Source organism: Peromyscus maniculatus, chromosome 5 (assembly GCF_049852395.1).
Source record: "Peromyscus maniculatus bairdii isolate BWxNUB_F1_BW_parent chromosome 5, HU_Pman_BW_mat_3.1, whole genome shotgun sequence".
NCBI lineage: Eukaryota > Metazoa > Chordata > Mammalia > Rodentia > Cricetidae > Peromyscus > Peromyscus maniculatus.
Window position 1 is genome coordinate 43,919,235 of NC_134856.1, and position 27,057 is coordinate 43,946,291.

The 27,057-nt window shown below is 40.3% G+C and overlaps 1 protein-coding gene and 2 non-coding genes across 3 annotated transcripts in view; all 3 read right to left on the bottom strand.

Moving 5' to 3' along the window:
* Sf3b3 (splicing factor 3b subunit 3) overlaps positions 1 to 27,057 on the bottom strand; it is a 39,798-nt gene that overhangs the window by 9,091 nt on the left and 3,650 nt on the right. The window contains exons 3-17 of the mRNA XM_006974100.4: positions 26,679 to 27,005; positions 25,789 to 25,961; positions 24,718 to 24,859; positions 22,169 to 22,281; positions 20,408 to 20,545; positions 19,280 to 19,383; positions 17,566 to 17,731; positions 16,442 to 16,537; positions 14,493 to 14,565; positions 8,919 to 9,070; positions 7,911 to 8,066; positions 5,772 to 5,927; positions 4,939 to 5,082; positions 2,730 to 2,852; positions 1,846 to 2,000 (exon numbers count right to left, since the gene is read on the bottom strand). Of these exons, the coding sequence (XP_006974162.1) occupies positions 1,846 to 2,000; positions 2,730 to 2,852; positions 4,939 to 5,082; positions 5,772 to 5,927; positions 7,911 to 8,066; positions 8,919 to 9,070; positions 14,493 to 14,565; positions 16,442 to 16,537; positions 17,566 to 17,731; positions 19,280 to 19,383; positions 20,408 to 20,545; positions 22,169 to 22,281; positions 24,718 to 24,859; positions 25,789 to 25,961; positions 26,679 to 27,005 (2,218 nt within the window). The remainder of the gene's footprint in view (positions 1 to 1,845; positions 2,001 to 2,729; positions 2,853 to 4,938; positions 5,083 to 5,771; positions 5,928 to 7,910; positions 8,067 to 8,918; positions 9,071 to 14,492; positions 14,566 to 16,441; positions 16,538 to 17,565; positions 17,732 to 19,279; positions 19,384 to 20,407; positions 20,546 to 22,168; positions 22,282 to 24,717; positions 24,860 to 25,788; positions 25,962 to 26,678; positions 27,006 to 27,057) is intronic.
* Positions 20,763 to 20,850, bottom strand: LOC121829911 (small nucleolar RNA SNORD111). Its single transcript, XR_006072963.1, has one exon. It is a non-coding gene; the product is annotated as a small nucleolar RNA SNORD111 (small nucleolar RNA).
* Positions 26,299 to 26,377, bottom strand: LOC121829912 (small nucleolar RNA SNORD111). The gene has a single exon (XR_006072964.1). It is a non-coding gene; the product is annotated as a small nucleolar RNA SNORD111 (small nucleolar RNA).

Consider the following 27,057-nt stretch of genomic DNA (forward strand, 5'->3'; position numbering starts at 1 on the left):
GTTATAGATAGCTGTGAGCAGCCACGTGCTGGGAATTGAACCCAGGGCTTCTGGAAGAGCAGCCAGTGCTCTTAACTGCTGAGCTATCTCTACAGTGCCTAGGCTAAGGTTCTTGCTGTACAAGCCTGACAAACCTGGGTTCAATCCCTAAAACCCATGAAAAGGGGATGGGGAGAGAAATGACTCCAATTCCAAAGGGCTGCCCTCTGAACTCCATGTGTGCTGTGTAGTACATTCCATTCTCTCACACACACCACACAGACCTAAAAAAAAGATGAGTAAAAATAAATTTAAAATAAAAATCAGGCTGGTGAGATGGCTCAGCACTTTAAGGTGCTTGCCAAAAACCACATAAGGGTAGAAGAGGACTTCACAAAGCTGCCTGTTGACCTCTGCAAGGTTCACCCTCACAATGATCGCAAAACAAAACAAAAACATCAAAAAAAGAAAAAAGACTAGATAAATGAACTATGGTACATCTATCTAACAGAACTTCATAATACTGAGTAATTTCCAAGACATATTACTAAATGAGAAAAGCACAGAATAAAGCAATATACATAGCATGCTTTACTAAGTGACCAGGAGGAGAAAGAATATAGGCTATACACGGACTCAAATATATTAAGATACACAATGAACTAACATAGATGGCTACTTAGAGAGTACTTACATGCTTAGAAAAAACCTCTATTTTAAAATGATTCACGCACACTTACACACACACACACACACACACACACACACACACACACACACACACGAAAAACCTTAAAAATATGTTCAACATCATTAGATAGTAGGGAAATAACAAGTCTTTTAAAACCATTACACACCTATTAAGGTAACTAGAATCAAAGACATAAAGCAGGAGTTTGCAAGAATGGTGTGAAACAGTAATTCTATCTTCTTGGCTTCTGTGAACTTCCAAAGGCAGTCTAGTAGCTATTCAAAGTTAAATAATGAGTGGAATTACCATGTTACTAGCAATTCTACTTTTTTCTTTGATCCATCACCATGCCTGGCTGGCCTTGAACTTCATATGCCTGAGGATGACCTTGAATTTCTGATCTCTTACCCTCACAGGTAGGACTGGGATTAGGGTAACATGAGCTACCACACACAGTTTAATTTCACTCTTTCAAAACTCTTTCAGCTGGGCAGTGGTGGCGCACGCCTTTAATCCCAGCACTCAGGATGCAGAGGCAGGCTATCTCTGCATTCCAGAAAACCATGGTCTACAGAGCTAGTTCCAGGATAGACAGAGCTATACAGAGAAACCCTGTCTGGAAAAACTAACAAACTAATTAATTAAAATTAAGATGTAATTCTGTAGATGAAAACACAGTAAGAAAAAATTAAGAGATTTGACATTTGATACTTGCTTTAAAACTAATCCAGCGACAGGACCATTTCACCAGGAAACAGAAATCTTAAAGTACAAGATTACATTGTTGTGCCAGACAGTGGTTGTGAAGCCTTTAATCCCAGCACTAGGGAGGCAGAGCCAGGTGGATCTCTGAGTTCGAGGCCAGCTGGTACCAAAACTACACAGAGAAACCCTGTCTTGAAAAGAAAAAAGAAAAAGGAAAAAGGTTTTTTTGTTGTAAGTTTTAAAGCTTGGCTCCAAAAAAGTCTAAACAGAAGCTAAACGCCAAGCATTGAAACTTGGCTCACAGGTTCTGAAATCCTGAGCCAAGTAACTTTCAACTGCAACACCCTTTCCTGGTAAAGAGGTGGCTCTTAGCCATCGCTGTACAAACTCCTCCAACTCTCACAGAACCACAGGCTGAGGCCTTGGCAGAAAGGCTTCCTGCTGGGCTCCAGACATAAGGATTTTCTCACCTCAAGGTGTTGGTGGAGATGGCAACAATGCCTTCAGGACACTGCTCAGAGGCGAAGCCTGATGCAAACTCCAGGGTTTCATAAGACAGAGGGGTGAGATGGAAACGGGACTGGTAAGAGTAGCTCAACCACGAGCGACTGGACATGGCCAAAACCTGGAGAGGAAAGAACTCTAATCATATTGGGGAAAGCTCAAACACAGATTGATCAAACACATAACCCCGACTCTGGTCTCTAATTTTAGAAACCCACAAAGCTGCTTTAAGCAAAGGGAGCCCAAAGAAGAGACAGCATAAGGCTTATTGTAGAGAAAAACAAAAACATCTAGCTACATCAATCATGACTCTCTGGAGTATAAATGAGAGATTCTATTACAAGGCTAGAAGGCTGTCGAGTTAAAGAATGTAACATTTGAGAACTAGCACAGCAGCCAGCAATGTTAATTCTACTATAAAGACAAGGCCCCCTTTCCTATTAGGTAGGGAGTCATAGTATTAACTATAATCCTGCCTTGAACAGAAGGTTTCCAGCTTTTCCCATGCCTGATAGCCCAGCCTTAAGAAAAGAACCAATACTGAAACTTCCTATAACCTTATGTCACAGTGCCATGCCGTGGACTACCCTTTAGAAAACTCTCAAGAACCCATGACAGCCAGGCAGTGGTGGGGCACGCCTGTAATCTCAGCACTCGGGAGGCAGAGGCAGGCAGATCTCTGTGAGTTCCAGGCCAGCTTGGTCTACAGAGCAAGATCCAGGACAGGCACCAATGCTACAGAGAAACCCTGTCTCGAAAAACCAAACCAACCAACCAAACAAACAATCTATAAAGTGAATTAGTCAGAAAGTTCACAGCGGGACCAATATCCAAACATCTTATTACTTACAGCCTCCTGGCCTTGCATCCGGACTCGGAAGAGTTTCACAGGACGGGACCCCAGATATCTAGTTCGAGTGTCAGACAGGTCACCAGTGACAGGGTCTAGGACAGTTCTCAGTAGCACACCATTCTAATTGAAAAGATATGAATAGGTAAAGCTTACTCATGGAAACTTTTTAACTATGAGACTTTCCCTTGGCTACTTAACAGATGACAGAAACAACATAAAACAAATTACAACACCCCAACAATCAGCAATTCATTCATTCTCTTAGTTACTAAGCATCTAAGTAAAAACCACTTCTCACTATATAAATACATGTATGTGTATCCTGTACATTAAAACAAATTCATTTGTTAAATTCTTAGAAATTTAAAAACAGATCCACAGCTAAAAACCAAGATCTATTGACTATGGTATCTCTTCAGTATCATTTCACCACAAAAGAACAAGGTTCTTAGGGATGATCAATTCAAGGCTCAAAGAATATTTATGATGCAAACAGAACCTAACTGTGCAAGAAGGTAGCAATATAGTGGGGTCAAATAGACTATCTTCAAGGGGAACCTCTATCAAAAATGAAGCAAACAGCCGGGCGGTGGTGGCTCACGCCTTTAATCCCAGCACTCGGGAGGCAGAGGCAGGCGGATCTCTGTGAGTTCGAGGCCAGCCTGGTCTCCAAAGCGAGTTCCAGGAAAGGCGCAAAGCTACACAGAGAAACCCTGTCTCGAAAAAACCAAAAAAAAAAAAAAAAAAAAAAAAAAAAAAAAAAAAATGAAGCAAACAAACAAAAATTAAAGAAAAGACAGTAGTTTAATGGGTCCCCCTTACAAAAAAAAAAAAAGAAAAACAACAACAACAACAACAAGAGAAACCACTCACACCAACAAAATTCCTACTTTATCAGACTCAACTAGGATGACTGTTATGGCCCTAACTTCTTATCTGTAAAATTAGTGACTAAAGAAGGGGTGGTGGTGGTGGGAGAGCCCTTATCCCTTTCCTGTACAAAGGATGTTTAGAGCAAAGGGATAAACCTCATTTTGTCTTACAGAGACTTGATTTCAAACATTTCCAGACATCATGTACTTCCTAGTGGGATGCAACAGAGTGAACAGCAGCACTGTAACTACTCTTTCCCTTACCCAAAATAGTTAGGAATGAAAGTCATCAACTTCTATGGTCTGCACTAACCATAATTTTTCAGGAGGAAATTACAACATGCACAAAATATCAGATATTCAGAAACTGTTACTAATCTTGGTGGATATGACAATACTAGTTCCTTAAAGCAAAACACATTACTAAGTATAGGTGGTGTGGTGACATTTTGTATGATCTAACAAATAAAGCTTGCCTAAGATCGGAGGGCAAAGCCAGCCACTAGTTAGCCATAGAGGCAAGGCAGTGGTGGCACACACCTTTAATCCAAGCACTAGGGAGGCAGAGACAGGAAGTAATATGGCTGGACAAGAAAGGAGCTCAGTCCTTTCGGCTGAGGAGTTGGTGAGGTGAGAGGTGGCTGTGGCTTGTTCCTTTCTTTCTGATCTTTCATCATTTACCCCGATATCTGGCTCCAGGTTTTTATTAAGACCAATTAGGATTTGTGCTACAAGGTGGAATGATTTATTGCTTTGGATTTACTTTCAAATACTCTAAGAAAAAGGGGGATGAAGGCCCATTGTATCAGTTTAATCTGTGTCTCATGTCTGAGTATTTCTAAAGGAGAAACTACAATTTAAACTTGTAATGGCGCCTCTATGTAAATACTGATTAAGGAAATTAGAAGGACATAATGAGCGCATTACTATCTTATGCTAGGTTCCTGTTTTCCAGAGTGCAATGACAAGCTCAACTGCCTTGACCACAGAAACATCCAGGGCTTCACTAAAGCTAATATAGTCAATTATAGCTGTGAGATATTCATTTCAAAAGGCAGGAATACTGTGGAACTACAGATGACTACTGAGGACTCTCCAAAGCATCAATCACAAAACATTTTTACCAGATATGAAGATTCTTTGTGCATACGATTTCCAGGCCAGGTTCATACCTTCTAAGTACTAAGAAAAGTGAATCTATGACAGCACTATAAAGTGACTTTCATAAAGTGGCTATCTGGAACCATGGGCAAAGAAAAATGTCTGTACTGGATAAAGGAAGAGGTGGTGGCTACAGCAGGCCTGACACCAAGATGAGCCCCAGGACCTCTTACCTGGAGTCCAATGTTCAAGTACAGGAAGCCAATAGAGCCCCTCTCACCCAGCTCATCTTGTTTCTCAGTCCCACCCATTTCCACAATACACAGAGACTCAGGCTGGGCTGGGAGAGCCTGCATACTCAGAGGCTGTAAACAGTCCTGCGGAAGGGAGAAAAACAAAAAAGAGCCGTAAGAGAATCAATTTTGGAAAAGAATACACCCACAGATTATTAGGACTGAAGGAGGATCTTTCTCGAGGGCAAAAGAAAACCCCAAAAGTAAACTGAGGCAGTAGAGGGCCATTAAATCTAAATATCAGAATAAACTTAGGGAACTCTTGTTTATTTTTTGTCAAAGGGGATAATGGTCAAAGTAAGCAAACAGTATCTCCCTGAAAATAATAGTAAGGCTGGAGAAATGGTTCCAGTAGTTAAAAGAATTTGTTGCTTTCACAGAGGAGCCAAGCACCCAGGATCCACAGGGTGGCTCAAAATTATCCATTTCAGGGGATCGGACACCTTCTGGTGCACATACAGACAAGCAAGCAAAACACAAGTAATATAGATGAAATAGAAAATATACCATAAAAGTAATTCAATGTCCTTATGCCAAAGAAATATTTAGTAGTTTCAAATCAACATCCTTAAACTACAGTGAGGACTCCTGAGGTTGCTATGAGAATAAAAAGCAGCAGCAGTTTAGAGCCTGCCAAACTGTGCCTGAGAGATCAGACTATTGGACCTCTAGAAACACAAAAAATAAGGAGAGAGAGGAGGGAAAGACAACAGGTACGAATGTAGGGATCCAAGTAGTTAGTTCCCACCCACAAAACAGAGGGTACTACTCACTGATGGGTCAAGGGAGATGATTCTGACAGTGTTGTCCACCAGCCCCACAGCCAGGAATCGAGATCGCTGTTCTCCTGGGGGCACGTTGGCCAGACTCATGCACACCACGTCTGCTGACATCTCTTTCCGTTCTGTGTACTCATTCAACTGGCCTGACTATAAGGAAGGAAAACAAAATAGGTCTATATGCTATAATCCACCCTAAAACTCTGGGCCTAGGAAAGGAAGATGAGTTAAGGCTTTTTTTTTTTGGTCTCCTCTTACCACCTTTTTGCTTTTGAAACAGGGTTTCATGCATATACTAGCTATGTAGACAAGGATGAGCTTGAACTTTAGGCCCTGCTGCCTCCATTGAGCACTGGGATTACAAAAGGTCCTGACACACGCAGTTTATTCAAGTGCTGGTGAGCTACCAACTGAGCTACATTACTAGTACCGTCTCACATCTCACTCCTTTTGTAATAGTCAACGACCAAGAACTTCACCATTTAAGGTCCCATAATCAACTTCACAGGTTAATGTCAAACATATTAATGCCTCAGGGGGAAAGAAAATCAAGAGATCTTTGACAAAAAGCAGGATGTGGCACAAACATAGACTAACCTAGATCAGGAAACAAATATATAAACTTCATGAGAACCCTGAATGAAGCCAGCTGTGGTACTGCAAGACTATAATTTTAGCACATGGAGACAGAAGAGAACCAGGGGTTCAAAGCCATTTTAGTCTGCGTGAGACCACCTCAAAGACAAACTCCCCTGCCAAAAATACCAGAGTAAAAGTGAACTGAAACATGGTCAAAAACAAATCTCAATTCTACTAGAGATTTTAAGAGTAAGGTAAGTTCTGGATACATTTCCATATAAAATAGCAAAAGTCAGACACAATGATTCATGACTGTAATCCCAACATTTAGGAAGCCAAGACAGGAGGACTGCTGTGAGTTTGACATCAGCCTAGAATCCTACATCAGAACCCATCTAAAAAAAACAAAATATAATGAAACAAACAACTGGGGGCTGGAGAGATGGCTTAGTGGTTAAGACTGGCTGCTCTTCCAGAGGTCCTGAGTGCTAATCCCAGCAACCAGCAGGTGGTGGCTCCCAGCCATCTACAGTGGGATCTGATGCCCTCTTCTGACATAATGTTGTAAATGTAGACAGCGAGAGCACGCGCGTGCGCACGCACACAATTAAAAAATAAAGGTGAAACAGGAGAAAATAAATCTTTGTCAAATATTCGTTAGATAATGAAGGTGGGCCAGTGGTGGCGCACACTTTTAATCCCAGCACTCGGGAGGCAGAGACAGATAAATTGAAGGCCAACCTGGTTTTCAGAGCAAGTTCCAGGACAGCCAAGGCTGCACAGAGAGATCCTGCCTTGAAAACAAACAAAAAAGGCCAGATTGGGACTGGAGAGACAGCTCAAGGGTTGTGTTTACTGCTCTGCTCTTAGCAAAACCCAGTTTGTTTACCAACACCCACATAATGACTTACAACTCAGATTCCAGGAGGCGATTCAACACTCTGTCCTCCATATACAGGGTGCACATAAACTCATTCGGGCACAATTACATATACACAATATTAAATCTTTTAAAAAAAAGGCCAGACTGTCTTACGAACCCATTCATTATCAATTCTTCGCTGTGAATACATCTATAAGATACATATACTGATGATATTATATATTCTGATAACTGATGGGTGATGTTGCTCTGTATGCTATAAATATGTCGCTCTGATTGGTTGATAAATAAAATGCTGATTGGCCAGTAGCCAGGGAGGAAGTATAGCAGGATAAGCAGACAAGGAGAATTCTGGGAAGAGGAAGGCTGAATGAGATGCCAGACCACTGTCCAGGAAGCAGCATGCAATGTCACACAGGTAAAGCCATGGAACATGTGGCAACATACAGATTAACAGAAATGGCCTGAGTTTAAGTGTAAGAGCTAGTCTGTAGTAAGCCTAAGCTAATGGGCAAGCAGTTTTAATTAATATAAGTGTGTTTACTTGTGTCTGAGCGGCTGCAGACTGGGCAGGACACAGGAAAACTTTCAGCTACAGGTAATATTACCAATGCTTCAGAATCCCACCCCTAGAACCATAATGGCCAACAACAATAAAACAAATAACATACAGGATCCATCTCGAAATAGACAAGTTCTCCTCCAGTCAGGGCGATCACCACTTGTCGCTGGTTCACTGCACACTTCACAATTGTTTTCTTGCCAGGAGTCTTCCACTCATTGACTCTCTTATCTGCTCGTATGTGTCGAATGCCATCTGGATACACCTAGAAGTCAGTCGAAGAATAAAATCCAATAGCAATTCGAGTACCCAGAATGATCCTCATACCTGGCAAACCTAGACTCATGCAATTAAGGTATCAACTAGAGTTAGTAGAGCCCAGACAATTTTTTTGGGGGGGGGGGGAGTTTCAAGACAGGGTCTCTCTGTGTAACAGTACTGGTTGCCCTGAAACTTGTTCTGTAGACCAAGCTGGCCTTGAACTCACAGATCCGCCTGTCTCTGCCTCCCAAGTGCTGGGATTAAAGGCGCGTGTGCCACCACCGCCCAGCAGACAATTCAATTTTTAAAGAATTTTCTTGCTGGGCGGTGGTGGCGCACGCCTTTAATCCCAGCACTCGGGAGGCAGAGCCAGCCGGATCTCTGTGAGTTCGAGGCCAGCCTGGGCTACCAAGTGAGTTCCAGGAGAGGCACAAAGCTACACAGAGAAACCCTGTCTCGAAAAACAAAAACAAAAAACAAACAAAAACAAACAAACAAAAAACACACACACACACACACACACACACACACACACACACACACAAAAAAAAAAGAATTTTCTTTAAAGTTCATGCTTTGCCCCATCAGTTCAAAGCCTACTTGTTATTAAAGATGAGAACAGCAGTAATGGGGTTTTATTAACAGAAATAGCAAACTGAGAGGAAATGTTAGGTTTCAAATTCTCCAAATTGCTTAGTAAAAATCTGAAAGGAATTAACTCTCAGTACACTTTTATATGTTGATAAAACATATGTACCCCCTATAGTTTTCTGGAAGGTGAGAATGGAGAGACGGGAATATGAGCACACGGCGGCATTACAACATGATGGGCAAAGGAAAGACATAGCAAGCTCACCTGAACCAGTGCATCATCTCCTAGTAAGGAGCAGGACAAGGTTGGAGTGGTGCCCAAGAACCCAGAGTCAGTCACTTCTTCCACAGTCTCTCCGATAGACAGCACAAGCGTGGCATTCACGAAAGACACAATGATGTAGGCATCAAATTCATCTGAAAAAAGAAAAGAAAGAAATGGTTAGGAAAGAACTCAAATTTACTAGCATTAGAAAGGCAATTGAGACACTAAGAGTTTCAGAAACCTTCCACAACATTCCTATGTGCAGTCACTACACACATGCATACACAGAATGGGATGGCCCAAAAGATGACTGAGGGTCCTAGCAACCTACAAATAAATGCCCAAACACACTGAGTACAAATGTTTTCCTCTCATATCTCTGAAAACTAGGATTTTCTTCAGATATTTGCTAAAGAAATCATAGGGGACAATAAATAAATACATGGTTGGACTCAAACACACTATATAGCCAAATATGACCTTGAACTTTAAACCCCTCGGACTCTTCTTTCTTGAGTACTGGAATTACAGGAATGCACCACCATGCCCAGCTTATAAAGTGCTGGGAATGGAACCCAGAGTTTCCTGCACGATGGGCAACTCTGCTTAATTTCAACCCATTTAATGAATATTTTAAGAGAACTAGAGAGACTAGCCAGGTGTGGTAGGATACCCCTCAAATCCAATCACTTAAAGGTGGCAGAGGCAGGTAGATTTGAGTTCAAGGAAGTTAAGACTATGTAGTGAGACCCTGTGTTGAAATAAACATCAAAAAAAAAAAAAATCAAACCAAACCAAACAAAAATAAAACAACAATTAAAAAAACTCAAAAGACCCCTAAAGGGAGCTAACATAAGAATACAATGTATAGTGACTAAAATGAACTACTGGAGGCCTGAGAATATTTAGTTATTCTAGGGCTATAAACTAGCCCTACTGGGAATGAGAAGACTACCAGTTAAGCAGGAAATGGGGGAAGGGAGAATGTTGATATTTTCAAGTCCTTGACCTCTCTGGTTTTTCACTGTTTAAAAATGTTAACAACACAGTGGTTAAGAGCAATCTTAATAGAATTTGCTTTTCATAATGTAGCTGAATAAACAAATACTAATGAGTTTCTCAAGGTCATAAGATCTTGAGTTCTATATAAAGGCAACCTTAATAGTTGTTCTCCCCCACAATCCCAATGTCAAAGGCCAACTATTTCCCATACTTTTACTCTACAGAATAAAACAACTTCTGAGTTGCCTACATTCACAATAGAGAACACTGGATACATACTTAATAAAGGCACATGGATTGTTTTTAGTAAGATTTCCCCCCCCACTCTACATCTGTATTGTTACATCAACTTTTTGTCACCTTTACTCCCACCCCAGAAATCAGCTAAACAAAGGACCGGATAACAGAGTAAGGCACTAAACTAGATTAGCAGCTATAGAGCTCTGCTTGCCCTAAGCCTTGTCAGAGCTCAATGCCACAGGACGAACCTACTTAGTCCACCCACACCAAGGGCCATTTTTGGTTTGTATTACTCCAAAATTACTTACTATCAGAATTAATAGAATCAGCATTCTTTATAGGAGGGTGAAGTAAAGACATGTTATGGTATAGTCTACATAGTGCTACCCATTAGCAGGACATACAGTTTGGTGAGTTGTAATCAGTATTTTATAACAGAAATAATATAATGTTATGAAACTGCTTCACACAGTAGGGTAAGTGCTGTTTGACAAAACTTCCAGTTAATAATACATGTATGCAACAGGGTAGCTGAAAAGCAAGAACCAAAGACCTTTCCCAACAGGCAAGCTCTGATTGCTAGACCAGTGGAGTAATAACTCACAAAGTACAAATACAACTTTCAAAACATAAGTAGTACTGGACCACACACTTGGTGCTGTTGTACAATTGTACTGTTGTAGCTCTTAGAATGTGTCAAATGCTGTGGAGACACTATATAAAATGGCTTTACAACACCAAGCACCGTCTGCTATCATAAATGACTCAGGGCCTGATGAGATGGTTCAGGGTAAAGGTGCTTGCTGCACAGGGCCAATGATCCAAGTCCCACCCACAGGAGCCACGTAAAGATGGATGGAGAAGTAACTCCACAAAGTGGTCCTCTGCACTCCACATGCACACTGCGGCATGTGTGCCCACACATACAGCATAATAAGTAAATAATATTTTAAAAAGTCAATTAGGATATAGTTGTCTTTAAATGGATTCTTAATAGTTTACAGAAAGACCTAAATTCATCTCCACACAACAAACTTAAAACTTTATTCCAGCTCTGAACTTTGACCTGGAAATTTCTGACATATAGTAATAAATTGCTTATTTTTATAAGGACACATCATATCCCATGTTCCTATTTACTAAAATTTGGTACCTTGAAAGCTGTGTAAGACTAAATTAAAGCCAACCCACAAAGGACTTTTAACTGGCCATTTTTTCCAAGGTCTTCCCTCAGTCCAGAGGGAAAGGGAGTTTTTGGAACAGAAGTCTTACAATTTTTGACTTACACATTAAGAGAATGGGGTTGAGAAGGGGTGCCCAGGTCTACACCTTCCCTTTAACCACAAGTCAAGACTACTCGGATATAAAGCAAATGTTCAATTCACTTAAACAGGGGTCACATTCTGACTAAATGATTCAACAAGTGAGAGAACAATGCCTAAAGCTTTAAAAGCTCTTTTAATTACAAATTTCCTGAAAACACCTATTTCCCAGTAAATACTAAGCACATTATAACTTCTACCATTTCCATTCTCCAGCAATGATGTTCTGAAGCAGATTAATTACTCTTAGGGAAATTACACGGTAAAAGCTGACATTTAAAACAAAAATCAAGCTTCAGGCACAGTATAAGAATTATAAGTAATCACAATGTCTTTTTCTAGAGGTTCTAAGTCTTACAAAAATATTACTTTCTGTCTAAGTGAAGAATCTCTTAGGGTAAGAGAACAGCTCTAGGCCCAAGTTCAGTATAATTCTCTTTCTCTTTCTCCTTCCCCCCTTTTTTGAGCACTACAGAAGCAGCCCAGAGAGGGAATGCCTTATGATCAACTAACTCCATTACAAATAGCCCTCTCCAAAAGGTAACACAAGGCATAATGCAGATGACAGAGCTTCCTGCATTTCATTCTCATTTGATATTCAGAGTACCTAGCTCTTCCCTTGCCTCAGTTTAATATGATATATCATATATTTCTTGAGGTCCTAGTCTTTCAGTCAATACATCTGGAATGGGTAATTCCAAAAGAGAATTAAGCTGTGGTTGCTAGTTACACATTCTTTCAGTTTCATGAATGCCAACTAGTTCTACTGTCCAGACTCTGGGGGAAAGGAGAGCCTAATTTCTGCCTTAGACCAGCTGATAAGCAAGCAGATGGGTGACTGTCACTACAATGCACACTGACATCCACCTGCAAAGTTCCCTCTGAGAGACACCATTAGGGCAGCCTCAGTATTCTGTGCAGGTCATCCCTTTCCCTATAGGATCCCACAGTAGACCCTAGCAGTAGGTACACACCTGTGATAATCAGCACCTTCACCAGCCACCTGTGGAAGAGAAAAAAAGGCTTGGTATTGGTAGTATGCATCACCAAGTACCAGCCAAGGTTAGTATTTGCCTGAAGACGGAAACACGTGTGGATAGAGGAATGCTCACTCAATAGTAACGTGGGGTATCTGGAAAGAAAATGACCAGAAAACCTAACATGTTTTTGTGGGTAATTGTCCCAAAGTACAGTAAAAAGAAAAACTGATCAGGAAATAGTTGCTACCTAGATTTTGAAATTTAACAGCGAACAACCAGTTTCGTCACACTAGAAACTGCCCATCACTTCCATCAGCAAACATTTCTCTCTCTACAATACCTTTCTTTACTTTCAAATAAGCCTCTTTCCTGTCCTACAATCCTCCTGCCAGCAGGCTTGCACCTTTCATCCCATCAGTGCACACAGGAGTTAGACACCCGTCTTTTCTTTTTTGGTGGTTCTACAATATAGGATCTGGACCAGAGCCCTGTGCATGCTTGTCAACTGCTTTACCAATGAAGTACTTCAGTCTCTTTTCTATGACAAGTGTTCGGAGGCAGAAATTCTACGTTGAGTACTTTGAAAAGATGACTCCAGGATGAAAGCACAAAGAACCCAAGACTCTAGACTCCCATCAGAGTTAGTCAAAATGAGCACTGAACTAGGATTCAGGAGACAATTTTCTGCTATTATTTAGACATACTGGCTTTAGAGTCAACACTTGAGATTTTTCTGTCTTTACTTCATAAAAATGAAGAGTAACTTCTGCAAACCTAAACCTGCTCTAAAATTTTCAAAAGTGTCTAAAAGTTAGAAGCTGGGCACAGTGACACATGCCTGTCATCACTGTACTCAGGAAGCTGAGAAAAAAACTGTGAATGCAAAGCCACTGAAGACATACCAAGTTCTAGGCTGGCCTGAGTATATAGTGAGATCTACCTTTAAAAATAGTAGATCTCTCAAAGCATCTTTCTAGTTTAACTAATCTAGGTAACATTTACTGGAATCTTAATATCAAAATCCACCAAAATTCAAACCAACAACTACTAGTTTCTCAATGTAGAAATTATATTCAATGTAGGAATCTCTTCAAATCAAATATCCAATAACTTTCTGAGCTACAACAATCCTAACAATTTCCTGTTGACACTCCCCTTTCAACTCATTTGATTCCAACTATGGGAATAAAACCCACAAAAAAAGCAGCATTCTAATGAATTCCCCTCCTACACATTCCCCAGCTCCTTTCAGCTTGTTCTATTAAACTAGATCATCTAAACCTCAGGCAGAATCCCAGTTCTTTTCCAGTCACAGCTTTGTTTGCTGGCCAGATCTCAGTAGCTCCACATTCCTGACAGAAAAGATGAAAATGAGGTCTTAGAACAATAACCTTCTGCTCCAAAGTGAACACAGGAAACATGACAAGAGTTTTGTTATGGGACTGAAATTCAATGTCACAGGACATTCTTGTTGTTAGAGTGCCATACAAGCTACAAGACATTCAATTTTAAGGTGAGGTGACCATTTTTAATTCAAGAACTTAGACTCCATCTCCTTCACAACTCCTTTTCTACTCTGAAATTTGATTCCACTAAATCTATACATCCTTAAGCAGGAGAACTGAACAAGTATACGATTTATAATCTTGACTTTCACTGTGACTTTAGCACAATGAAAACAGTTCAAGTACAATGAGAAGACAATTTTCCCTTAGAACATGCCTCTTACACAGGTGAAACCAGAGCTTTATCAATCCAAACATCACAAGGCAGCTGGATGATTCTGAAATGTTTATGCTGCAGCAACTAAAACATAAACAGCAGCTCTATAACCTCTCTATGCACTTCAGAAAGAGCAGCAGTGAATGAAGGTACCCTGGTCAGAAGAAGCCTCAAAAAATGTGCTGTCATGCCAGAAGTTTCTGTGGTACTAGCTGAAGTGATACAGACGTATTATGAATGCAGTTTCTAAGTTTCCCCTGGTAATGGTTCCCAAGCCCCATCTTGACTACCAGGAAAGGGACACTTACCTTCAATATGCCGACGTACTGTCCAGACAGCATTGGGGTTACCAGGGAGCTCAGAAACAGCCATTTCCGATACCTAAAAGGACAGCAGGCAAGTCACAGATCCAGTGAGCATGAAACTACTATTTTCACAATATACTACATAATGATATCCCAAAGGCAAAGGCCTCACACCGTACGGTACAGTAAAAGAATTGGGCCACTTAGTGAAAAAAGAACCTAAACCTCAAAGATTGGCGGCACTGGCAAGCCCTATTACAGACAGCAAAAAAGCCACAGAACATTCAGAAGGCTACAGCCAAACTATACACTTCCTTTGGATTTGCCATGTCTACACCCTTAAAGAAAGAAAGAAAGGAAACAAAAGAAAAGCACCATTGGAAATAAAAGAAACAATCTAAATCAGTACTTTATTGATTTCTCTAACTTCTACAACACAAAATCACATCTCTTCACAGATGCGAAGGCCATACACTAGAAAAAATACTGTTTTATCCCTGGGCTGACAATCACCTTACAAGTGGCTCACAGAAAGCAAATTTTTTCCCCAACTACACTTTGATGCTCCTTAAGGACAGCTAATACATGAACTCTGTATTCATTACCTTTGGAATTTTTCTGTTAATATAAAGCCACTCTAAGTTTATTAAATACTGTTACATGACCCAGAGACAGAGCACTTAATGCATTGTACTATGTAACTATGTCTTATAGAAAGAACAAGAAAATTCAAGGCACTGTCCTTTTCAGTTTCCAAGAATAAGAGGAAGACATAAGAACTTCATCAGTAAAATTTTTATGTCAAGTATGCTTCTCAATAGAAATTTCTTTTTTATTCAAATAAGACTATAGTCAAAGTAAGACAGACATACAAGAAGGAACAAAGCAATATATTTTTTAACTATTTTCAAAATATAACAAAAACTGCTTATAAAGTTGTAAGGACAGAAGGCAAGGTATTAAAATGCAACTCTAGAGTCCTTCTTATACTACACAAAGCTTCCTTCTTGTGTGTGGCAAGAACTAGTATGCAGCATATTCTCACTAGGAGCCAACGAGCAGTAAGTAATGGAGAACTTCAGCTCCTGGCATGCAGGTTAGGACAGTGAGACTGCTCTGCCTGGGGCCAGTCCTGGCTACAGTGAGACCTCATCTTTAAAAACAACAAAGGAAGCCAGGTGGGTGGTGGCTCGAGCCTTTAATCTCAACACTCAGGAGGCAGAGGCAGTGAGTTTTAAGGCCAGCCTGGTATATAGAGCAAGTTTCAGGACAGCCAGGTCTACACAGAGAAACCCTACCTATCCCAAAACAAAACAAAAAGAGGGGGTGAGATAGAAAGAGAAAAAAAAGTCAAGCAGACACACATGCTGATTCTAAATTTGATCAAGGTCACTCAAAATTTAGCGAAATGACTATTTTGGCAGTGAAAATATTTTTAGATTTCCAAAACAACTACGTTGAACAAACTAAATCTTCCTAATTCTACCTACTGGGGATCAAATTAGACACAAGCCTCCGCTTTTCCAGTTACAGCATCCCATATCTTAAGCTGTCTTAATCATATAACAATCCATTAAGCAAATGCCATCATTAAGTGAAGTTTATAGAACAAAAGTTTAAAGTTGCTATTTAGTAAAGCCAGATTTAAAACCAAGGTCATCTTGGCTATATTTAAACAAAACTGATGAAAAACAGACAATAGTTCTCTTAAGACCTACCTTGCCAACCAAACTCTAATTCAAACGTTCACAGAAAATGTTATTTACTTTCCCCAAGATGTCTTAAGGAGTGAACCGGGAGCTACCATACTAGTAAGGAAAAGGTAATCTAAACTCCATAAACTTTAGGGACAAGAGTAGTTTATCGTTGACCTCATCAAAGTAAGCCTAGATGATGTTCTTTGCTGGCCTTCTTTCCACACCATAAAGAGAACCAAGAAATTCCCATCTTACCTCAAGTCCATGCCTTAAGACTCTCAGAGATGACCGGGGACCCCTACCACAGGCTACATACAGCTGTGGAGTGTCTTCATTGGCCAGATCAGCTATCTGCACAACAAGGGGAAAATGTTATTGTACTAAGTTTTTAAACACAACTATGGGGGGACAAACTAGTCTCTGGTTTAATTATATAATGGCTGGGAAATGAGAAAAAGCCCCAGTGTTCCACATTAAACAAACAAACAACAACAACAACAAAACCCACAAAAAATTGTTGGGTGGTGGTGGCATGCTTAATCCCAGCACTGAGGAGGCAGAGACAGGAAGAAGCAGGCTCTGAGGTAGTGGTCAGCCTGATCTACAGAGTGAGTTCCAAGAAAGCAAGGAATGCAGAGAAACCCTGTCTTGAAAAACCAAAAAAAGCCAGGGGTTAGTGTCACACGCCTTTAATCCCAACACAGAGGCAGGCAGATCTCTGAGTTCAAGACCAGCCTGGTCTAAGAGAGTTCCAGGACAGCCAGGGCTACAGAGAAACCCTGTCTCAAAAAAACACAACAAACTTATGTAATTTGTTCAGCAGTCAGACAGGAACGTTGACATTGAGTGAAGTGTTATATATAACCTGCACCTGAATATTAGTGTTTCCTTCCACTTAAGTGTCAAATTACACTGGGTAATTATAACTTTGTCACTCATGAAAACAATTTTAACATAAGTTTTCAGGCATTCCAATTACCATAACCACTACTTTCAAAATTTATTAGACCCATTACTACATATATGCTTATGATATGGCTAGCCAACTCTTATGTAACTGCACCAAGGACAGTCTTGAACTTGAATCTTGCACAATGGTCAGGCAGGGGAGCTTAAACCTGTAATCCCAGCACTTAGGAGGCTGAGGCAGGAGGAAAGTTAGTTCACAACTAGATTTGAACTACACAGAGTAAGACTGTCTCAAAACAAATACTCCTCAGAGTGATAGGTTTTAGGCCCTGAACTCTTTAATTACCAGTTTTCCAAAGCAATGATTGCACAGACAAGTTGCTCTTAAGACTACAATTCAATTTAAGGAAAACTTGAAATGATTACATTTTAATTTAATAACAGGCTGGCACAGTGTAGTGATTGAATACCTGGCAAAAAAGAATGGGAGAGAGGCTGTCCAGTTCATCAACCAGCACCAGGTTTTTCAGTGGTCTTGGCTGAAAGAAGAATGTATCTCCTTCTTCTAGTGGCATGGCAGATGAAAATTCAGGTTCTTCGTCGTCATCTCCAAGATGGGCAATTTGATATAAGTAACTGGGGAAAAGCAAAGAAACTTTCTTTGGCATAGGTAATGAATAAATGATTAAGCATAGTTATGTTTCAGTATATCTGGAAATGGGTTCTGCTTCCAAAGTTAGCTTAAAAATTTCAAATGAAACAAGCTACTTAGACAAATGGCATGTTGAGGAAAGATTATGGGCTGGGGATAGATAGCTCAGTTGGAAGAATGCTTGACATACATGCATGGGGAAACTAAGTTCTGATTCTTAACATCCATGTAAAAATCAAGATTCAGCAGTAACCATCTATAATCCCAGAGCTGAGGAGACAGGCTTGGATCCCTGGAGCTTGCTGGTCAGCCAGTCTATACAAAATCAGTACACTTCAGATTCAGTGCAAAACCTTGTTTCAGGAAATAAGGTAAAGAGCCTTGATGAAGATACTTGACATTGACATCTGCCCATATACCCACATACACTTCCTTGTCTGGAGACAAGGCAGAAATAGCACAAACTCCTAGAAAGTATCTACATTTTAATTATGAGGTAAGTGAACTTAAATTAGTAAACTGTTTTGTATACATGTTAGCAGATACTGGCAAGACCTTGTCATTTTTGTAAGTAATTTGAAGTTGTGGATACTGGTTTTAAATTGGTGACTAGAGTTTAGATTTCTTCCATTTGGCAATGAAAATCTATCAAAGATAGTTAATATAGAGATATAGGAAATGTCAGTAAGGATTGTCCTATCTTGTTGAGATGATATGGAGACAGACTCTATAAAAACTGGATTTTACAGGAAACCCAATCGAATTAAGTTTAGATTGGAACCAAATAAAGAAGTAAAAACAGAACTCTGCACTTGATTAAAAGTAGCAGAGGAAAGGTAAATTGAGAACTCACAAGTCACTCCAATAGCTCTTTAGGCATTAACAAAAAATCCTCATCACGGAACACCGGTGTTGTGGGCAGGCAGTGTAGGTACTAATGAACTTCAAGTTTAAGTCTGCACAAGAAGTAGCCCAAACTGGGCTTGAGATTCTCCTGCCTCAGCTTTCCAAGGGCTGGGACCCAGGTATGTGACACCACACACTCAGCTAAAGATATTTTTGCAGACATTCAGAGGTAGCAATGGAAGCCATTGAAGTAAAGGAAGCTAACAAAAAAATGAACACAAAAAAACAGTGACTAGAGGGATGCCTCGGTGGTGGTGGTGGCAGCGGTAGCGGTGGCGGCTTAAGTGCATTTGCTGCTCTTGCAGAGGACTTGAGTTGGTTCCCAGTATCCCTCCCTATCTTGACAGCTCACAACCATATGGAACTCTAGTTCCGATGCCCTCTTCTGGCTTTCTATAAGCACATGGCACATATACATACACTTAGCACACATACACATAAAGTAAAATTTTAAATAACTTTAAAAACTGATTTATAAAAAAGAGGGAGAAAGAAAGGGCTTGCGGGGGGGGGGGGGGGGGGGGCATTTTGTGAAAAGCTCTCTAGCTCTGAAACCACACCTCCCTTCTGCAACTTCTACTATTATGGTAACCAAGGTAAATTGAGACAATAAAGGGATTACTCACTGATTTCCAAATTCCGATGCCACAAAAAGGAAGCCTGTTTTAAGCACACACATAGCCGCAGCAACAGGTACAGTATCAAAATACTTCAGGCGGATCTCAGTTACCTGGAACAAGAAGACTAGTGTAAAGGCAAGTCCAGCTTGGCCACAGAAGCCCGCTATTGTACATTACAAGCAGAACCAAGTAAAACACTGTGCTCAGTATCTAAACCACAACTGAACAAACAACAACTCAGACCTGCCAGGCTGATTTGTTTATACATTGTCTACTGCTCTTTCTGTCTTAAGGCCAAAGTGAATTTAGACTGAGCCTATACAGTGCGGAAAAATTGAAAATGATTACCTAACCTTTACAAACCTTACCAATTCCCAACTAAATGGCTACCTAGGTAACTAAATTTGCCCACTGTTAAAGACCAAGTCAAAAGATCATGTATATTATCAACTTCCAAGACATGAAAAGTTTTGGCTTTACAAAAACAGATACTCATTGGCCAGAATGGGAAACCCATTTTCACATTCAAACCTAAAAGTAACCACTTTCTAAGATATCTAAATTTCTTTTTCTTTTATTTCTCTTTTATTAAAAATAGATTCTTGCTGGGCGGTGGTGGCGCAATGCACTCGGGAGGCAGAGCCAGGCGGATTTCTGTTAGTTCGAAGCTAGCCTGGTCTACAGAATCAGTTCCAGGTTAGGCTCCAAAGCTACACAGAGAAAGCCTGTTTGGAAAACAAAAAACAAAAACAAACAAACAAACAAAAAAAGGAAGATTCTTGTCCCATACCATACATCCCAGCCAGTTTTCCCTCCCTCCACCTTTCCCAGGCCCCAACCACCTCCCCTCTTCCCATTTCCCAGGCCTCCAAGAGACAGCCAAACAGGACAAAACAATATACAAAGACAAGGAAGGCAAAAGCCCTCTTTTTGACTTGTCAAGTATCAGCTGTACTTACTCCCTATATGAACTCAGGCAAAGTTATGTACAGATGATTTGTAAAACAGCTTTGTAAATCTTACACGTATACATAGCAAGTACTTTAGACAAAGGCTTTAAATTATATTCAAATTAAAAATCAAAACAGACTACAACAAACACCCCCGCCCCCGCCTTATCCATGGTCTACTTACCATATCTTCATCTGTCTCCAAAGTGATCTTAAAGATATCTCCCTGCTCCGTTTGGGCCAAAAAGAAGAACATGGATTTGGTCTTATGGGTGGCAGAACAAACAAAAATCATTCCTCTTTCAGGGTCATCCAGGTCATTCTAGCAAGGCCAAAGACATAATCAACATCTTAGAAATAGGTACTCTTAATTCTAGAATTCAGTACTTTAACAACAGGAACTATACAGACAACTACTCAAGGTCTAACATACAAATATTAACTACAGAAGCTGCCCACTGAACAAAACAACTAAAACTTGTCTGCTAGAAATATATAATAAACCCCCAGTAACAAGAAACAGCTAATATTCCACTCTGCAGCCTGATCAGATCAGTAAGGCAAAAATCATCTCCACAGACAAATGTCAGAGAAGAGACATGAAATTAAAGTCATCATTTCAGGCTGTGAGTAAAAATTTAAAAACAAAAACCACATCTATCCACATCTATTCCCATTGCCATGGGAACCATCCATCACCAACCAACCTGCGTAGCACCAAGTTCCCACTTAGCAGTGACTCTAGTGCTTTGAGTTTTTAATGTTATCATCTCATAAAATATTTCTGCAAGTAAACTCTTTATGAAGTTTTATAGCTCTTCACTGTCCCAAGCTAAATACAAAGTCCTGGCAGTCAGATGCTCAATAATTGTCTGATTAACAGGCTGATTTCACTGCTTTTACTAAGATTAGATTTCTGCTTAGGTTTTTAGAAAATTGATGTGACTTCTACACAGAACTAACTAAATTCTATAAAGTTTAACCCAGAGTCAATATTAAAAATAAATAATTCAAAGCTGGGGGGAAGCAACGTATAAACTGATTCAGGAATAAGATCAGTAATGTGTCCACAGGATAAATAGACCGCCATCATTTGTAACCTCATAATAAAGCGAACAGGCAAGTACTGCCTTAGTAAAGTAATAATCTGCTCAACAGGCAGTGCTCTAACCTAGCCTGTAGAAAGTCTTAGGTCCAAGAGCATAATAAACTAGGCGTGGTAACACATGCCTGTAATCCTGTCACTTAGAAGGACACAAGGATTATAGAAAGACAAGTTTATCCTGAGCTAAATTGCAGATTCTGAGACTATTCTGGGCTAGATAATAATAAGGGCTGGAGAGATGGCTCAGCGGTTAAGAGCACTGGTTGTTCTTCCTGAGGTCCTGAGTTCAATTCCCAACATCTCTATGGTGGCTCACAATCATCTATAATGGGATCTGATCCCCTCTTCTGTCATGCAGGCATATATGCAAATTACATAAAAATACATGAATAAATAAATCTTTAGAATAATAATAAAATAGTAATTTCCTTTTTAAAAATACCAGTTTTAGAAAAATAGCATTTATTTCTTCAAATAACTAAAACATGGCAACAGATAAATTTAAGAGACTATACTGGGGCCAGTGAGATGACTTAACAGATAGCAACGCTTGCTAAACCTGAGTTCAACTGGAGACCCACATGATGGAAAGATGAAACTGACTCCTGAAGTTTGTCCTCCAACCTCCATACATGTACCACGGCATGCATGACACAAAATAATGTGAGAGTGAGAGTGAGAGTGAGAGTGAGTGTGTGTGTGTGTGTGAGAGAGAGAGAGAGAGAGAGAGAGAGAGAGAGAGAGAGAGAGCGAGCGAGCGAGCAGGCAGTGGTAGGGTACACCTTTAATCCCAGCACTTAGGAGGCAGAGGCAAGCAGATCTCTCTGGCAAAGACCTTACCCGTCTCCTAGGAATTGGACATCGGATATCTGGTTGGTCACCAAAGTTCTTATAGGTGATATAATTTTCAGAACAGATCAGCACTCCACTTGGACCATCTGACCCTCCAGGAACTGTGAGAGGAAAAAATAAAAAAGGTTAACAGTGACTTAATTACTCTGAGCTGCTCTTAGTTTCAACTGCTCTCCTTCCCACTTGATGCTGTATGCCAGAAGCTAAAAGGCAAGCCAACCAAGTATTTCTTCTTCCTGATGTCCACTTTAAATAAAGTACTTAAAAGGTGGAAGCAAGTGGATCAAAAGTCACGTCACCTTCAGTTACACAGTGAGTTTGGGGCTAGTCTGAGCTGTATGAGATCCTGTCTCTTAAAAATTAAAATAAAGCCAGGAATGGTAGTTTCCATCTGTAATCCTAGCACTTGGAAGGATCAAGAGTTTAAGATTTATCTACAGCCTGAGTTATATGAGAGAATTTTAAAGACAAAAATAGGGGCCCAGTTGGCAAAGTGCTTTCCATACAAGCAAAAGCAAAAGGACGATTTAAAAGTCTAAGTGAAAGCGCACCCTGTAATCTCAGCACTAGGGGGAAGAGATGGGGAGGATGATATCCTTGGGGCTTGCTGTCAGTGCTCTTAGCTGCGGAGCCACATCTCCAGGCCCCTTCCTCAGTTCTGATATTCACATAAAGCCACATAGTCGCATATAGTTCTATTCTTTTTGTTTGTTTGGTTGTAAAGACAGGGTTTCTCTGTGAAGTTTTGGTGCCTGTCCTGGATCTCACTCTGTAGACCAGACTGGCTTCAAACTCAGAGATCTGCCTGGCTCTGTCTCCTGAGTACTGGGATTAAAGGCATGCACCACCGCCGTCCAGCAGTTTTATTCTTTTAAATAAATAAATATTTTGGGTTCTTTTTGCTTTTGAGACAGGTGTCTCATCATATATATATATATCTGTGGCTGGCCTCAAACACAGTAAGATCCAACTGCCTCTGCCTCTCAAATGCTGGGTATACCACCACACCCGGTGAAATTTTAAAATAAATAAACAAATGAACGAATAAATGAATGAATAAATAAATAAATGAGGGTGGTTGTTGAGGGACGGCTAAGCAGTTAAGAGCACTTGTTGCTCTTCAGAGGACTCAAGTTCAGTTCCTAATACTCAAGTCAGGTGGCTCAATAACTGCCCATGACTGCAGCTCCAGATCCTCTTATGTCCTCCTTGGACACCCACATGCAAGAGGCATTAACTTACAGACATATTCACATACAAAAATAAAAGCTAAAAACAAAACTTTCAGGTGCCAATATAGACATGGACCATGGTGTTTATGTGAAGGCCAGTGGCCCACCACAGGAGTAGGTTCTCTCCTTCCAAAGAGGTTGTAGTTCCAAGCATCAAACCCAGATCTTCAGGTTTGGTGGCAAGCACCTTGACCTGTTATGCCACCTTGGGGGCCATCAATTTCTCTTTAGATCAATATTAGTAATGTTTTTTATAGTATTTCATCTAAATTTTCAAATTCATAAACTGACTTGTCTGCATACTCATAGTATAAGCGTTACTAAAGAGCTAGATACTTCAAATACTTGGCATAGCATCTTTTGTTTGTTTTTACAGACAGGGTTTCTCTGTGTAGCCCTGGCTGTCCTAGAACTCATTCTGTGGACCAGGCTGGCCTCCAATTCAGAGATTCCCTGCTGGGAATAAAGACACGTGGCACCCAGTCTTTTCTTTTTTAAAATCACTTTACCATCTTAAAATTTAGCCTCAAGAAAAACAGAAGCTTGGTATGGTAACCAACATCTGTAATTCCAACACCAGGGGACTAAGGCAAGAACTGCCAAGAGTTCAAGGTCAGCTCGAACTACTTAACCAAGACTACAGGATGAGAAATTGTCCTCTTTAATCCCAGCACTTGGAAGGCAAAGGCAGGCAGATCTCAGTGAGTTCGAGGCCAGCCTTGTCTATCTACAAAGTGAGATCCAGGACAGCCAGGACAGTTACACAGAGAAACCCTGTCTCGAAAAAACAAAAACAAAAAAAAGAGAGAAATTGTCTAAAGTAACAGAACAGAAACATACACGGGGATTAAGACCCAAATCCTGGGGGTTGGAGAGATGGCTCAGCAGTTAAGAGCACTGGCTGTTCTTCCAGAGGTCCTGAGTTCAATTCCCAGCAACAACATGGTGGCTCACAACCATCTATAATGAGATCTGGCACGCAGACAGAACACTGTATACATAATAAATAAATAAATCTTAAAAAAAAAAAAAAAGACCCAAATCCTATGTAGTCAAATCTATTAAGTTTAGGCATAAAATGGTACAAAACAGGTTGGAGAGATGGCTCAGCAGTTAAGAGCACTGGTTGCTCTTCCAGAGACTGGGGGTTCAATTCCTAGTACCCACATGGTGACCCACAATATTCTGTATTCTGGGATCCAATGTCTTCTTCTGGCCTCCATAGACATACACAAAAGCAAAACACCCATATAAAGTAACGTATATTTTTTAAAAAGGCACAAAGCAGCATTAGAGAAATGTTACCTGTAATAAGGAAGTTGCCATGTTCCTCCAGGGGTTCACTGTATTTTCGAACCACATGATTTAAACCAAGGTCTAATTCATAGAAAGTGAGCGTCTGCTGGGTGTTAGCTGCTGCTTCCCCTGTTGGATCATTGTCTGCTTCCTGTAGGACAGTGCCACAAAGATTAATCAGCAAGTTTTAGACCGAGAAAGGATATCAGGACCTTGCATATACACAAGAAGTAAAGGTTCACAGATTCCAAATAGTGTGACAAAGTTCATGCTACTATAAAAATGGTAGAGCTACAAGGATCCAGATCTCTATTCTGGATCCAGGGATGCCACCACCAGAGGATGCTGCTTTCTGTCCAGAGCAGAGTGGTATCCTTTGCTGTTCACTATTTCCATTTTTTAAAAAAAATACACCAAGCAGATATTGGCATTTCTCATGCAGCTCCTCCCAATATCTCAGTCCACAGAGCAGTCACTTAAATCATAGCAAAGGATAAGACATAGTCAAGTGCAAACATTCTGAAGGCTTTCAGTAAAGTATTTATAATGTGAAAAAGGTCTTCTGGCAAGAATGATTTAAGAGAAAATAATTTAAATAATATTAATTTAAGATCTACATCCACACAGTGTGGGAGTCTAATGGAATCCAGCTCCGACTGGTTCTTGTGGGGAGGAGAGGAATGAGGAAATGATAGAAAGAGACATAAGAAAGACAGACACAGGACAGCTTCAGGAGGGCCCTGAGTCAATACCCAGTTAAGTCTCAAGGTTTATTACAAAGGGCTTTTTGTCCAATGCCAAGGGGAGAGGCAAAAGACCTCCTCCTTTCAAAATTAAAGCACAATGTACAGCCAACTACAGACCCTTCAAAACACCTGGTAACCATGCCTGTGGCCAAATCACCCCATTATGCATCCCTGCTGGGTAAGGCAAGCTCAGATTCTCTGACCTTGAGTAATCTGGGCCCCCCACACACAACAAAGGAAATTATTTTAGGGAAAAGATTAAGATGACTAAAAAAAAAAAAGAAAGAAAGAAAGAAAGAAAGAGAGAGAGAGAGAGCACACCAGTCTTCAGTACCTCATAATCCATTTCCAGACAAGCAAACATAGGATTTTCAAATCCCACATCTACTCCAACCACATGATATACTAGAGTGTTCGCTTTGTGGGCCTCCAGGGGAGATGAAATGGTAAGTCGGGCTGCAGCATCTCTGTTCAAGATATATACCAATTTTTGCTTCTCAATTGCACCTATAGTTGAAGGAGATGAAACATACCAGATTTCCACATGATGAAGAGACAGACACTTAGGATATACACAATGCTTATTCTTTTAAAATAACATTGTTAACAATCATCACTAGCTATACAAGTAGTGTACAGCCCTCTATTGTTAGCAGGCAACAAAATCATTATAACCCCTCCTTTCTAATAAAAAAAACCTTAATATCCCCCTAATTCTTCAAAAAATTAAGGTTCCCTGGACTTAAGGACACTGAGAGACACAACAGTACCTACTATATTTGTTATAGCTCATCGTTGAATTAGGCCTAGTGGTTTTGTAATTGCTCAAAGGGTTGCCCTCTAGAGGCCTGATCAGATACACAGAATTTCCCTCATGAATTCATCAGAGAAGAGACATGAATGTGAATCATCACTTCAGGCTGAAGAAAGCAACCACATTGACTACACAACTAAGATCACTTCACTGTAGCCTTTGCTGCAGATGAATTTATTTTTCCCAGATAGATAAAAAGTAGTTCCTTTATGACTTTCCTACTATTTTAACAGGAAACCTTTAACAAAATTAAACCAACATAAATTGGAGCAAATACAAATGTAATGCCAAATGTTAGCACATTAAGTGATAGACTAGCACACTGCAAAGATTGCAGCATGTTATATAGCACATTGAGCACATGGAAAAATCAGAGAAGCACTCAAGAGCAAATAAAGTAAGTCACTCACTGATCATAACAGCTCTTCCTTTGGGATCCACAGCTAAGAACTGGCCAGGAACAATACGGCGACATCCACTTTTGCCAAAAGTTTCTTGGTGAATTTTCTCAAACATATTCTTAGATGGCTGGTATTCCAAGATAACAATTCGGCCCGAGTCACTACCAACTACAATGTAGTCTTTGGTTCCACCTGTTAGCCTAAAGGCCATAAGTGACCGGATAACACCAAATACTTCCACAGTGAGGAGGGTATGTACTTTGCCAGTGTTAGGGTCTGGGCGAAGTAATTCCAAGATCTTCCCACGAGAAACAACAATTTCCTGTTGTTTGGTTCCTAAAAATAAAGATCGTAAACACCCAGAATGAGCCCTCAAAACAGGGATGGA